Source organism: Exophiala dermatitidis (assembly GCF_000230625.1).
Source record: "Exophiala dermatitidis NIH/UT8656 unplaced genomic scaffold supercont1.4, whole genome shotgun sequence".
In the NCBI taxonomy this organism is placed as follows: domain Eukaryota; kingdom Fungi; phylum Ascomycota; class Eurotiomycetes; order Chaetothyriales; family Herpotrichiellaceae; genus Exophiala; species Exophiala dermatitidis.
Window position 1 is genome coordinate 1,654,329 of NW_008751649.1, and position 11,761 is coordinate 1,666,089.

At 51.6% G+C, this 11,761-nt stretch overlaps 4 protein-coding genes across 4 annotated transcripts; 2 read left to right on the plus strand and 2 right to left on the minus strand.

The window, feature by feature from the left end:
* Positions 1–514: 514 nt before the first annotated feature.
* HMPREF1120_04924 (uncharacterized protein) lies at positions 515–1,048 on the minus strand (the record flags this gene model as incomplete). Its single annotated transcript, XM_009159073.1, has 2 exons — positions 515–676; positions 881–1,048. The coding sequence occupies 2 exons, from the start codon at positions 1,046–1,048 to the stop codon at positions 515–517; spliced, it is 330 nt and encodes a 109-aa protein (XP_009157321.1).
* A 555-nt stretch (positions 1,049–1,603) lies between these two features.
* Positions 1,604–5,298, minus strand: HMPREF1120_04925 (kinesin family member 18/19). Its single transcript, XM_009159074.1, has 2 exons — positions 4,917–5,298; positions 1,604–4,865 (listed from the first exon to the last, which is right to left on the minus strand). Exons 1-2 carry the CDS (start codon positions 5,111–5,113, stop codon positions 1,976–1,978), a joined length of 3,087 nt encoding a protein of 1,028 aa, XP_009157322.1. The 5' UTR covers positions 5,114–5,298; the 3' UTR covers positions 1,604–1,975.
* A 965-nt stretch (positions 5,299–6,263) lies between these two features.
* HMPREF1120_04926 (proline oxidase PrnD) lies at positions 6,264–7,784 on the plus strand (the record flags this gene model as incomplete). Its single annotated transcript, XM_009159075.1, has 1 exon — positions 6,264–7,784. The coding sequence occupies one exon, from the start codon at positions 6,264–6,266 to the stop codon at positions 7,782–7,784; it is 1,521 nt and encodes a 506-aa protein (XP_009157323.1).
* Positions 7,785–8,544: 760 nt separating this feature from the next.
* Positions 8,545–9,767, plus strand: HMPREF1120_04927 (peptide-methionine (S)-S-oxide reductase; the record flags this gene model as incomplete). Its single annotated transcript, XM_009159076.1, has 3 exons — positions 8,545–8,625; positions 8,675–9,413; positions 9,463–9,767. The coding sequence occupies 3 exons, from the start codon at positions 8,545–8,547 to the stop codon at positions 9,765–9,767; spliced, it is 1,125 nt and encodes a 374-aa protein (XP_009157324.1).
* Positions 9,768–11,761: the final 1,994 nt, after the last annotated feature.

The following is an 11,761-nucleotide window of genomic DNA, read 5'->3' on the forward strand; positions in this document are numbered from 1 at the left end:
GGTATGTAGGTAGGTACTGTCTGACTGCTATGGTGCCTTGGGCAATGATATATAGCGGCGATTGCAATAATGGGTGGCGGTATAATCGAAGAGTTGGAGGGCGGATGTACAACGTTGTAGTGGAGGGGCTGAAGTTTAATCTGATGAGGCGGCAACGATAGAGTAATCAATGCGGAGGATATAAATACTCTCGCACGTCATCCATCTCCGTCTTCGCACCAACGTGCAGCCGATGATTGACAGACAGTGATGTTTATAGGCATGCTGCCGCCGATGACCGTCCTACGGTATCAGGATGAGAGTTGCTCGCCGCATACCTCAAGACTATACCTACAACATGGTTATATTCAAATAGCGTTATGCATCATTCCTGAGCGGCGATATCAGCCCGCGTCGGTGGCTCCATCCTCACGTCAATCGAGTATATACCGTTGAACGTACACATAAACGTGCCATTGTGTTCCATCCCTACTAAGTCAACCTCTGCCCTAGCAGTCCCAGTGCAGTGCCACTGCTACTGCACAAGCTTCCCATCCTTCTTCGTCGCCTCGACAAATGTCCTCTCCGTCTCATTCTTCTCATCACCTACGCCACTAGTCTCATCTGCAGCATCAATATTTTTCAGAGGATCAGATGTCCTCGTCTTCTCAGTGGTCGATTCCGGCTGTGTCGAATGCTAGTATTGTACGTCAGCCTCAGCTCCCATTCACAGAGGTTCCCCTCCGCCGCATATCTCAGAACAGAAAGACACAAAAGGGCCCATGACTAAGCCAGCAAATATACTGGAAATAACCAGAATCAGGCGCGGCCAACATCATAAGACAAAAACAGAAGCCAAAAGCACCCAATCTCTAAAGCGAACATGACTGGGGTGACATACCTTTTGCTCCCCAGCAGTGGCGGCCAAAGGATGTTTGCTTCGACTGCCTTGCGACTCGGAACCATCTCCCTCATTGCCAGTGCCCAGATACCGCTCTTTGACACTCGCGCTTTCCCCCGACACATTGGGCTTGAATCCTCCGCCTTGCTGGCCAGAGAGGGATGCCATGTTTCTTTCTTCTTTCTTCTTTCTTCTGTTCGGCTTAAGAGTCTGATGATCCTCCTCAGGGTATTGGACAATGTAGATATTCCCCCGGATTAGACCCCAATGGACAGAGTTGTCAGAGTGTCAGACCTACTTATCAGTCTGATGAGGCAATGTGTCTCGGATATGACACTGATAGTAGTGTGGCTGTCGATTGTGATCAAGTAGAAAGTCCAGGCCTGGTGAAACGGGTGGAAACAACAAGCGGGGGCACACTCAGAAAATCGTTCGCGCACGCCGATGCGAAGTCGATGATCGATGGGCTGTATTATCTATCAGAGACACACAAGTGGTCACAAAACCACGTTGATAGCATGCTTTCAATTTGTACGATGCCGTGAGAAGATACGGCATCTCTGACGCAATGGTCAATGGATCGCCCCCACACACTGCAAGGCTGTGAGCCGGTGCCGGTGGGGAACAACTTCAAGGGGAGTGAATTATGTCCGCCTTTCCTCTTCTCAGCCTTGCCGCAACATTTCTTGTTTATGAACACGTAGTAGGCTTGATGGACTTGAACTGTATCAATAGTAATTTGTCTGGGATCATCATTCGTAAGGTCTAAGCACTCACTAACGCCGAACCGAGCCCACCCAAGATGAAGCCTAAGGCCCGGTCAATTACAAACTCCTTCCAGAGGTGTGCCATGACAGAGGCCACCTCATATTCAGAGCGCCGCCGTTAATTGTACAAACAGGCCAGCTTTTGATGGTCCTTTCCATGAAGCACCCGAGAGCCGTTCGTTCTGTCTCATTTCTCAATCCCTGGACTTGCGCCGCCCCAGATCCTGTGCCTGGGGCCTTCTCGAGCCTACCCAAGACCGTCCAACGCCTGCAAATGCATCCTCTAGTGAAAACACCATCTTGAACTGGGCAAGATCCTTCTTTCTTTTCAACGCCAGACAGTCTTTCCTGAAGGCATCAAGCTTCCCCTCGAAGCCGAATGACCATGTGAAGGAGCGATTGAACTCATCCTCACACCCGCACGATCTCCAGGGTTGGGTGTAGATCTGACATCGGTTCCACTCATCGTCGTGCGTCTGTTGCCGTGCGGGCCCACACTCTTACTATGGCTGACTATTCCATGGACGCGAGGACTCAAGACACCCACCTTCCAGTCGTTCTCCTTGTCATTCTTGCCCATAACCATCCTCCTAACGTGGCCGGCCGCAAACATGGAGTCCGACTGGGGCGAGCCCGAGGTAGCAGTTGCTGCAGTCGGTGATCGTCGTCGTTGTGTGCGCGACCCATTCACACCAGAGCGCCGAACTGAACTTGTCCGCTTGACGGCCTCACGAATTTTCAACGCCTCGTCTTTATTGGACTGGCCACGGTTTTCTGTGTCAGAGTTTGAAGCAGATGAAGTGCCGCTATTGTCAGCACAGCCGTTCACGGCAGGCTTATTCGTTGACGAGGGTGTGATGGAGCGTCGATTGGCGGCCTTACTTGGATCAAGCTCTCTCAACGGTGACTCGTCGCTGTCAGACGATGACAGGGGTGTCATTTTGGGAGGGATGATCGTGGAAGAGTTTGGGGATCCGTCAGACTTCTTCGACAGAAATCCAGCCTCGAAGCGACTGTTTTTGGACGGAACCGGGAGTGACACTTCAGGCGGTGGAGGGATAGGGGAAGAGCCAGGTGACGACGCCTGAGTGCTAAGCTTGGCGAGAGATGCAGTCAAATCCGGCACCTGTGGCGGTATAATCTCAGTCGTCGATTCTTCCTTTGGAGAAGGTGTAAACTTCTGAGGAGTCTTCTCAAACTCCGCCAGTGCACCGTCCTCGACATCATCGCGCCATCTCACCACGCGTTTGGCCGCCTTGATTGGAGACTTCCTCTTCTTTGGAGTAAAAGACACCTGAACACCCTTCTTCGCAGCACCTAGTAACGCTCGGCGGCGAGGGGACGCTTTGACAGGTGATGGCAGTACATGGGACGGCACGACAGACACTGATTTAGGTCGGAGAGGACTGCCATCCAACATGGAGCTGTTGACGTTCTGCTTGCGCCGCTTGGGGGTACCAGCTTTGGTCGGGGCAAACGCCTCAACTGGTGTAAGACTTCCATCAGGTTTCACCACATAAGAGGCCGCACTAGAGGCAGATTTCAGCATTTTACCCAGGATCTGAGTAGCTGACTCGACTGCCTCGTCCACACTCATCCGGTTGAGATTCTCCAGGGCAGCGATGGTTTCAAAATGGGCTTGCAGGAGCACTTGGATGGTTGCCGCGTCGCCGAACTTGTCTTGATCGTTCACAGCTGCAAGCGTTTCTCGTTCAGCGGTCGATCTGAGCAATTCAACTTCTCGTCGAAGGGTTTCTGAGTCGATCATGTCACCCGTGTCCACTTCGTTGAGCTGCCGTAAGCTATGCTCCAGTGCCGTGTTCATGGCCCGATCCCAGCTGCTTTTCAACACTTTCTGCTGACAATGGTGTCGACCACTTTCCAGCTCCATCAAGATCCCCTGGGCCGTTTTGCGGATTGCATGCATGTTCTTCATGGGTTCATCATCATCGAGGCCGTCACAAACAGCGTCGAATGCGGCAATCCACGATGTTAACATGGCGATTCGTCTCCCCAGTTGCTTGAGCTTGATCATGTTGTTTGTTCGTTCTTGTCTTTCAGCAGCAGAATGTTCATAAGCGCTGCGGATCCTCTGTACACCTTCCCTGGCGATGATCTCCTTTCTCTCGTTTTGCTTCTTGAATTTGGCAAAGGCCAAAGCCTCGTAATCTTTCTGCTGTGCTTTCAATTCGTTGATCAACGCCATCTGTTCATCGATCTTGACCAAAAAGTCTTTGACATGGCGATTAACGTTGTAAACATTTCGTGTGACCTTGGTCTGAATGTTCTTTGCTCGGTTCGCATATCTCAATGTATTTTGCGTCTCATCAAAATGGGCACTGGACGGACTGACACAAACAATCATCACAGTTTTGCAGTTGCCACCGAGAGAAAATTTGAGCAGTCGCGTGAGCTTCGAGTTGCGATATGGAACATGGTTGCGCTTGCGCGGGTCGCACAGGGCATTGATGCAGCTGCCGAGAGCGAGGAGTGACTTGTTGATGTTGGCTCCTTCAAGCAGACGCTCTCCCCGATTTTTGGTGGCGCTGGCTCTTTCACTGCCTGCCAGGTCGATTATACTCAACGTGGCCATGGTGTGGGGTTCCTCGACGCTTGCATTCCGGTCTTTCTGGGCCACATTAATCTGCAGGACCGCGTGGGATCGCGAAGAGGTAGCGTTGGCTTCGGTGGGTGACATTGTCCTCATTTCATTGCCTTTCATGATCAAATCCATCACCTCTTGTACGTTCTGTGGACGATGGCTCGAGAGTCCCGCAACAGAAACTGTTTGGTGGGCATCCTCTCTCAACATCAACCCTGCCTTGCTCCCCGGTGGCGCAAGCAGATCGCGGATCGTTTCGTTGTAGATCTCCAAGTAAGACAAGGAGATTTCGGTCACCTTCTCCGTGGCCAGCTCGGCTACCCTTTCAAACAACTCCTGCATTGCCATGAAAATGATTCCCGGTTGTTGTACCGTTCCCGTGATCGTGTGCGTCTTTCCACAGCCGGTGGCACCGTAGGCAAACACAGTGGCATTGTACCCATCCAGAACACTGTCCAGCAGGGGTCTGGTTGTAGCCTCGTATACTTCACCCTGGGACGCATTTTCGTCGAAAATTCGGTCAAATCCGAATGTCTGGTCCTTGACTCGCTTGCCACTCGGAACAAGAGATCGGGAGAATTTCTGGACAGGGTTGTCTTCGGGAGGATCAAAGACTCTGTAAAAAATGTCAACCAAGTCTGTCCGCAAAAGTAATCGCACTACGTACAAGCATTTATCGTCGACGACTTTGATTACGGGCCTGAGGCCTTTTTGTGATAACTTCGGAGCAGGCGCAGGTGCGAGCGAGCCATCGCCGAGAAAGATAGTGGTGTCATCACATTTGCTGAGTTGAGCCGCTTCTCTGATCGTAAACGGTCTGACACGGACGGTGACCGAGATTGAGGAGGCGCCATCAGAGGTCATGGTTGTTGTTTACCTCCTGATGTAGTTTATGCGCTGGACCATGGGCATAGAATGGATGAAATGAAATGTCTAATGGACCGATTAAAGCCAGCTAGTTAGGGCATCAACAACAGTTCGGACGTCAGATGCAATGGTCAAGGCCGTTGTGCACAGAGAGAGACTCGGGGTGTGTGTGGAGAGCAGGCGTTCAGTTGTTAGTTGCAAACTGCCCGTAAGGAGTGAAAGAACAGCAAGAGTGTCGCGCTAGTGGTTGGCAGAGCAACGCACTTCTGCCCCAGGTTTCTACTACAAACTGCGCTCCCGCTACCAGGACCTAAAATATGATCGAGCCATGCCAGTGCTCGAGAATCTGTTTCACAAATCAATCCTAGCTGCGAGTGCCCTGTATTCTAAGTATCCTACTATTTGATGCAAATCATCATTGTACCACATCATACATATGATGGGCACATTGGGCTCTTTTTACCAATCCAGACACGGTGGGCAATTGTTTCCGAGCCTCTGTCTCCAGTGAAGCGCGTAAAGCTTGGTTAAAGCTTCCTCCAGATGAACGCGACAGTGGAATGACCCTGTCTCATCACTCGATTTCGCCTGCGCAGTCATGGCTCAACGGACGCACTCGCGGAATCCGGCTTCCCTTGCTCATCGCGTGCTCGTACCGCTCTACCTACCTCGGCCGGCACACCCTTGTTGGCCAGTCGTGCAATGACCAGCTCGAGAAGAGATGGCTAAGCGGAAGATACATGGTGACAAGCACAAATACCAACCTCATCAACGGGATGCGTCTGGCCATCAGCGAACCGCAACGACGCTCCGATAGCCGGCAGCGCGCAAGGCAGGACAGTCACGTGATCTCGGTTAACCACGGTTGCAGGTGGCGGCATCGGCCGCCATCAGCCGCGCTTCTACCCACGAGGCTGTATCCACAAGGCAGCGGAGATGTGCAACTCGCGTATCATCGTCACGGTTGCCAGTTCTTTCGAGATAGCATCCCGCTGTCTTCCAGAACCCATCGGTCCACCTATATCCATGAACCCACCGCAACCTGTAATTATTCCTTTATTATTAAGAAGTTGAGTACAGCCCTCGCGTTCCTCTCTCACGTCTGTACTATGCTACGCTGATCGATCTTGAATCCCTTCGTCCCAAGATGGCCCTTTGTCTGCGCCCAAGGGCCGCGTTCCGCATGCGGCCGTGCCCTCACCCCCTTCTACAACACTTGCAACCATCTTCTCTTTCGCAATGTGTGGCCTCGTCCCGCTCACCGCCCGGTGCTCCCCTCAGTCTACTCCAACCCTTCCTTTCAGAACAATGCAGGAGTACTCATAGTAGACGTAACGTCACCTCGACGGCATACGAGATCAAGGAAGAATCACCAGTCACAACAGACATGTCTCGAACGACGCTGTTGTCCCCCCTCCCCCTTTCCAATGTGATCCGTTCGTATCTGATCACCTCCGTTTCCTCCATTCCGATCCTGCTCCGACCTTCACTAGCCGCCATGTCCTTCCTCGCACATACAAAGTCTCCGCTCTTCAACCCGGACCGCAACCCCATCCTGCACTTCTTGCTCAAAAAGACCTTCTATGCCCAGTTCTGCGCCGGCGAGACACCGGAAGAAGTCAAGCAGACCATTGCCAGTTTGAAGAGCATTGGGTTCAAAGGGGTGATATTGGGGCATGCAAAGGAGGTGGTGCTCAGTAAGGAGGAAGAAGAGGGGCTCGATCAGGCAAAGGACGCTATGGAGCAATCTGAAATCAATGCACGTGAGATCTCTGGCTGGAAACAGAATACCATGGACACAATAAACCTCACCCAGCCGGGAGATTTTGTGGCGCTCAAATTTACTGGAGCGGGACGGCAAGCCCTCCAGCACCTCAAAGCAACCATTGCATGCTCTCCCGAATTCGAACAGGCAGTGCATGACATGTGCAAGCTGGCTCAGTCAAGAGGAGTAAGGCTTCTTTTCGATGCTGAGCAAGCGTCCCTGCAACAAGGCATCGACAATTGGACCATGTACTTTGCGAAGATATTCAACAAAGAGAGGGCGCTGGTATTTGGGACATACCAAGCATATGCCAAGAGAACACCTAAAGTCCTTGCAAGCCATCTCGACGTGGCAAGGAAGGAGGGCTTTGTGCTAGGCGTCAAGCTCGTTCGAGGAGCATACCTTGGGAGCGATCCACGAGAGCTTTTCTGGCCAGCCGCCGAAGATACACACAAATGCTATAACAGTCTCGCCAAGAGCATCATTCAGCGACAGTACGGAGAGATGCTCCAGCCAGTGGAAGGAGGTTCATCCGAGTTCCCTCGAGTAAGCCTCGTACTGGCTACCCACAATGCCCAATCTGTCAAGATGGCCCTTCAGCTACGTGATGAACAAGCCCGAAAGGGTGAAGAACTGATCGAATTGGCATATGGACAGCTGATGGGGATGGCAGACCACGTCAGTTGTGAGGTTGTACAAGCAGCAAGGGCCCGTGCTAACGCGCAGGATCCCCACCTGGAGGTTCCGAGTGCATACAAATATTTGGTCTGGGGTAAACTAGGTGAATGCATGAAGTATCTTCTTCGTCGGGCCCATGAAAACAAGGATGCTGTGAGCCGGACGGTCGAGGCGAGGCAGGCATTGGCTCGGGAGTTGGGCAGCAGGCTGGCTTTTTGGCGCTGATCAGGACGAAATGCTACGATTGGAGAAGTGATATGAACCATGATGGAGGGTGCATGCTTTGGAAATGCTTGATTTCTTTCTGGGTCTTATCTTGCATCTATGCGGCGTTGTTGACAGCAGAGGGGCATCGGGCCATGCAAATGTTTGTGTATACCGGGAGGGTTGTCTTGGCCTGAGTGTGCACATAACTGTCCAAAAATTCTCTTTGGGACTGATGGAAGCAAACAATCCCGTTCTCGATCACCTTGAATCTCTATTTCGCCTCTGTCTTGAAGTCTGTGTTGGGAAAGGACCAGTTGGTACGGGTAGCTGCTGCTGTGCCGCCATTTTCCTAAGACACGTCGTTGCGGTGGTGGGAGTCCTCCCTCAACTTCTTTGTTCCAGTGACCCTTCAGTCTCTGTCGCCCGCCCCGGACACAACGCGCATGTCACTGTTCACGCGTGTCCAGTGTTGAATCTTCACTTTCATCTGCTTCACTGCCACCGTTCTATTTAGATCTTCGTTTCAAAATGGCTTTCGCGCATGCACCCTACTCGCCCTCCCTTCCACCTCATCGCACCCTTGGCAACTGCTCCACGAATCTACCTTATCCACCATCGCTCATCTACAGCGACGACGGCAGTGAAAGAAGCGAAGATTCAGAGGTCTGTCTTCAACCTGACGCTGTGGCTGCCTTATCATCGCAACTCTTGTCAGCCTGACTGCGACACGGAAAAAACAAACTAAAAGTTCGCTAATCAGGCACCAACACAGGGAATGATGGCGATAGCAAACGAGTCTGACCATGTCTACGACGTGATGGCGGAAGCTCTGAACCACTTGAGCCGGGTGGTGGAACATGTACGAGACTTACCCTGGATGTTCCTGCATGCCGACTAATCATCGACAGCTTCGGGATGAGGGCGAAAACGAGGCAGCGAATGACATTGCACGGGATGTCCATTCCATGCTTGACACGTTCAACACCACTACAGGCCCTTGGGACATGAAAAAGGTCCAGATGAAGCCTCTACCTGCCCCAGCACGTCAACCGATCATACGTTCTCGAGCCACCTCATTGTCCGACGCGAAATCGAATGCCTCCACCTGGGCAGCTGTAGCTGCCACAGACATACCGGGAAACAACAGACTGATCAAGTTCCGGCCTTCCGACGCTCTAAAGCGCCAAATAACCAATGAAGAGCCACCGGTCCAGCCCAAGGATGGAGACTATCGTTGCGTTTGGATCTATGGGTGGACAAAGGATAAGCCCCTGAGCAGGGTCAGTGAACGAATCACTACAGGAGCCATCTTTTCCATGGCCTTCGTTGAGGAATACGGCGCCGTTTGTGTCATCTTCCAGTTTGCCCACGCCGCTGTGCTCTTCTTCGAAGAAAATGCACGCATCGTTCGGGATTCTGGTGCGAGTGTGTTTGGGCCTGGTGTGTCGGTCAAATATGGAGAGCCCTACCCAGAGACTGCCGACATTCGGCGTATGGCAGCACCCGCCAATGAGCGACGTCGCCTCACGTTTGCCCGTTCGCAGCTTTTCACCAATGGCATGAATGAGGAACGGTTCAAGAATGACCTGATCGAAATGGTCGGACGACAGAATGTGGAGTTGGTGTGGCTGTTCAACACAGGAAATGGTAAGTTTTGTTTGTCTAGACAAGTTTGTATCTGACCAGGACAATCCAGCAACCGCCGTCTTCTCTTCCACAGTCATCGCTCGCATCGTTCGGGAGGAGTTTTTGCGCCGCTCAAAAGCAAAGGGACCATATCACGATGTGGGAGTGGGATTCTCGCATGATCCTTGCGAACGCCCTATGAATCTGATCACTCAAATCCCATGTCCTGGAACCTCGCCGCGTGATCGGAGCAATAGCAGCAAGTCTGGCTCGAGCGGAAAGTCGACTGCTGCCAAGGTTGTCCCCGGTGCTGTCAACCGTGGTAGGAAGGGAACCGATCCTGATGGCTGGCAAACCGTCCACCGAAAGCGCTAGACAGTGGACTGTCACCTGGCGGCTGTGGCAGCGCACAAGGCATATGAGTCCTATCAGAAGGATTTAACACAGACAAGTGTCATCCAGCTTAGATGATACCAACTGCTTGGAAGATACATGGGATAGATTGCAAACATGGGGAGAGAGCTATGCATGTGGAAGGCCGGGCATAAGATCGTCCGGATTGTCCAAAAATGGCTGGCAGGTTGGTGTCATCTGGCGAAAGGTGTATCATTACACGAGCTGCAAATGGCATTGACCGAGGAGAGATCGAGGGAGAAAATCGGCGAGTCCAAAAGCTTCGTTCCATATCCCTAGGTACTAGTACTACCTTATTGCATTAATGCAGTTGGTTGTTGACGTTGAAATAATCAACATCTCCACGTGGGGGCAGCGGAATAAATATCGACCCCCGTTTTTCCTTTCCTGTTCTTCCTTTCTCCACCGCGTTCATCTGAATGGCTTTACTTTGCAGTAGTTCTCCAGCGTGTTGCCTGTCAATTCAAGCCTAATCATGATATTGTGGTTTGATGAGTATCCCAAGGTCCTAATCGTGGACATTTCCTCACGCAAGATGACGCTCGCTGTTGTTACACTATCTGGACCTGGTTGGAGAGAAAGGAAATGTCATCCAAGCAGATTGCACTGCTAGCAATAAGACCGCCTGTCCTAGTGACTGTACGGTGAAACTCGTCCACTGCGCATACTATTAAAACTTGGGACGAAACAAATCAGTAAGTAATAACCGCTCAAAAGAAACCGCTCAAAAGAAAAGCAAAAAGGACAGTGTTGGGTGCAAAGAAGGGGGTGCAAGGGAGGCTGTATGTAGCCTGTGAGTCAGTATTGGCATTGATATTGTTGGTCTCACGAACCAGGGGGAAGGAAAAAGAGACTGAAATCAAACCAAAAAAATCAATTTGTTTCATTGTCCCCTTTTGTTTTGACGGCACCCGGCTTCGAACCGGGGTCTTCCTCTACCTCGACACTGTCTGTCACTGTTTGTCCCCGGCGGCGAATTCCCCCAAGCGAGACTGGTCTTCAAACATGGGGCCGGACCAGGAACAATACTGGACTGGCTGGCTATCTTTTGGTCTGGGGGGAGGATGTGCTATACCTCTGCACTATACCGCCGCGATCGGGAATCGGTCTGGTTTGTTGGGATGTTTTTGGAGGGTTAATATCATATTTGTGTCGCGGTGTTTTGGTTATAGGGATGGGTGGCTGGTTGCTGGGGTGTTGGGGTGTTCGGCTAGGGCGGTGAATAGGCTGATGAACAGGGGAGAGAGACGGTGAAGTCAAGTGAAGTGAGGCCGGTCTAAATCGAAGTGAAAGGAAGGGATGGTAAGGTAGGCGGACGGGAGGGGGACATGGTTGTATTGACTCCCTACCAGGTAGGTAGGTGTGTGCTTGTCGACAAACTAGATACTTAGGTACCTTTATACTATGGGTTGCTTGCTTGGTGACCACCACCGGCGGAACAGAACTAAATGGACAAGGCTGAACTATCCCCAGGTAAGATACAGGATATGTCTGCACAGCATAATATTACACGGCATAGTTGGGATTACGACAAATTGGGATCGGATCACATCTTATGGAAGGAGGATAATGAAGGCGCTATAGTAGGTAGATAAAGGAGTAAGGTAGGTCATCAGGAGTCAGTTCGTTAAATCACACAGATACCTGATTCCTTGCAGTGTCGGCGATGCAATGCCGTGGCTTACTATGGCCTGGTCCACACGTCCTTTGTACCGGATATGGGTAGTGAAAGGAAATATGACCGTGAGGCCATGGACGAGAAGAGAGACTGTTCGCTTTTCGAGGGCCAATTTGCCCGAGAAGTAATGCCCAGTATCAAGGGCACAAACTTGAACTATCCACACAAATACTTGATCTCATATCTGCCATAGACGAGTGGTGCGGGTAAAGCTCAAATAACGTATGCCGGGATTCGTGCTTGAGCGGATGAGGGAGAGGAAAGAATTATGACGGGG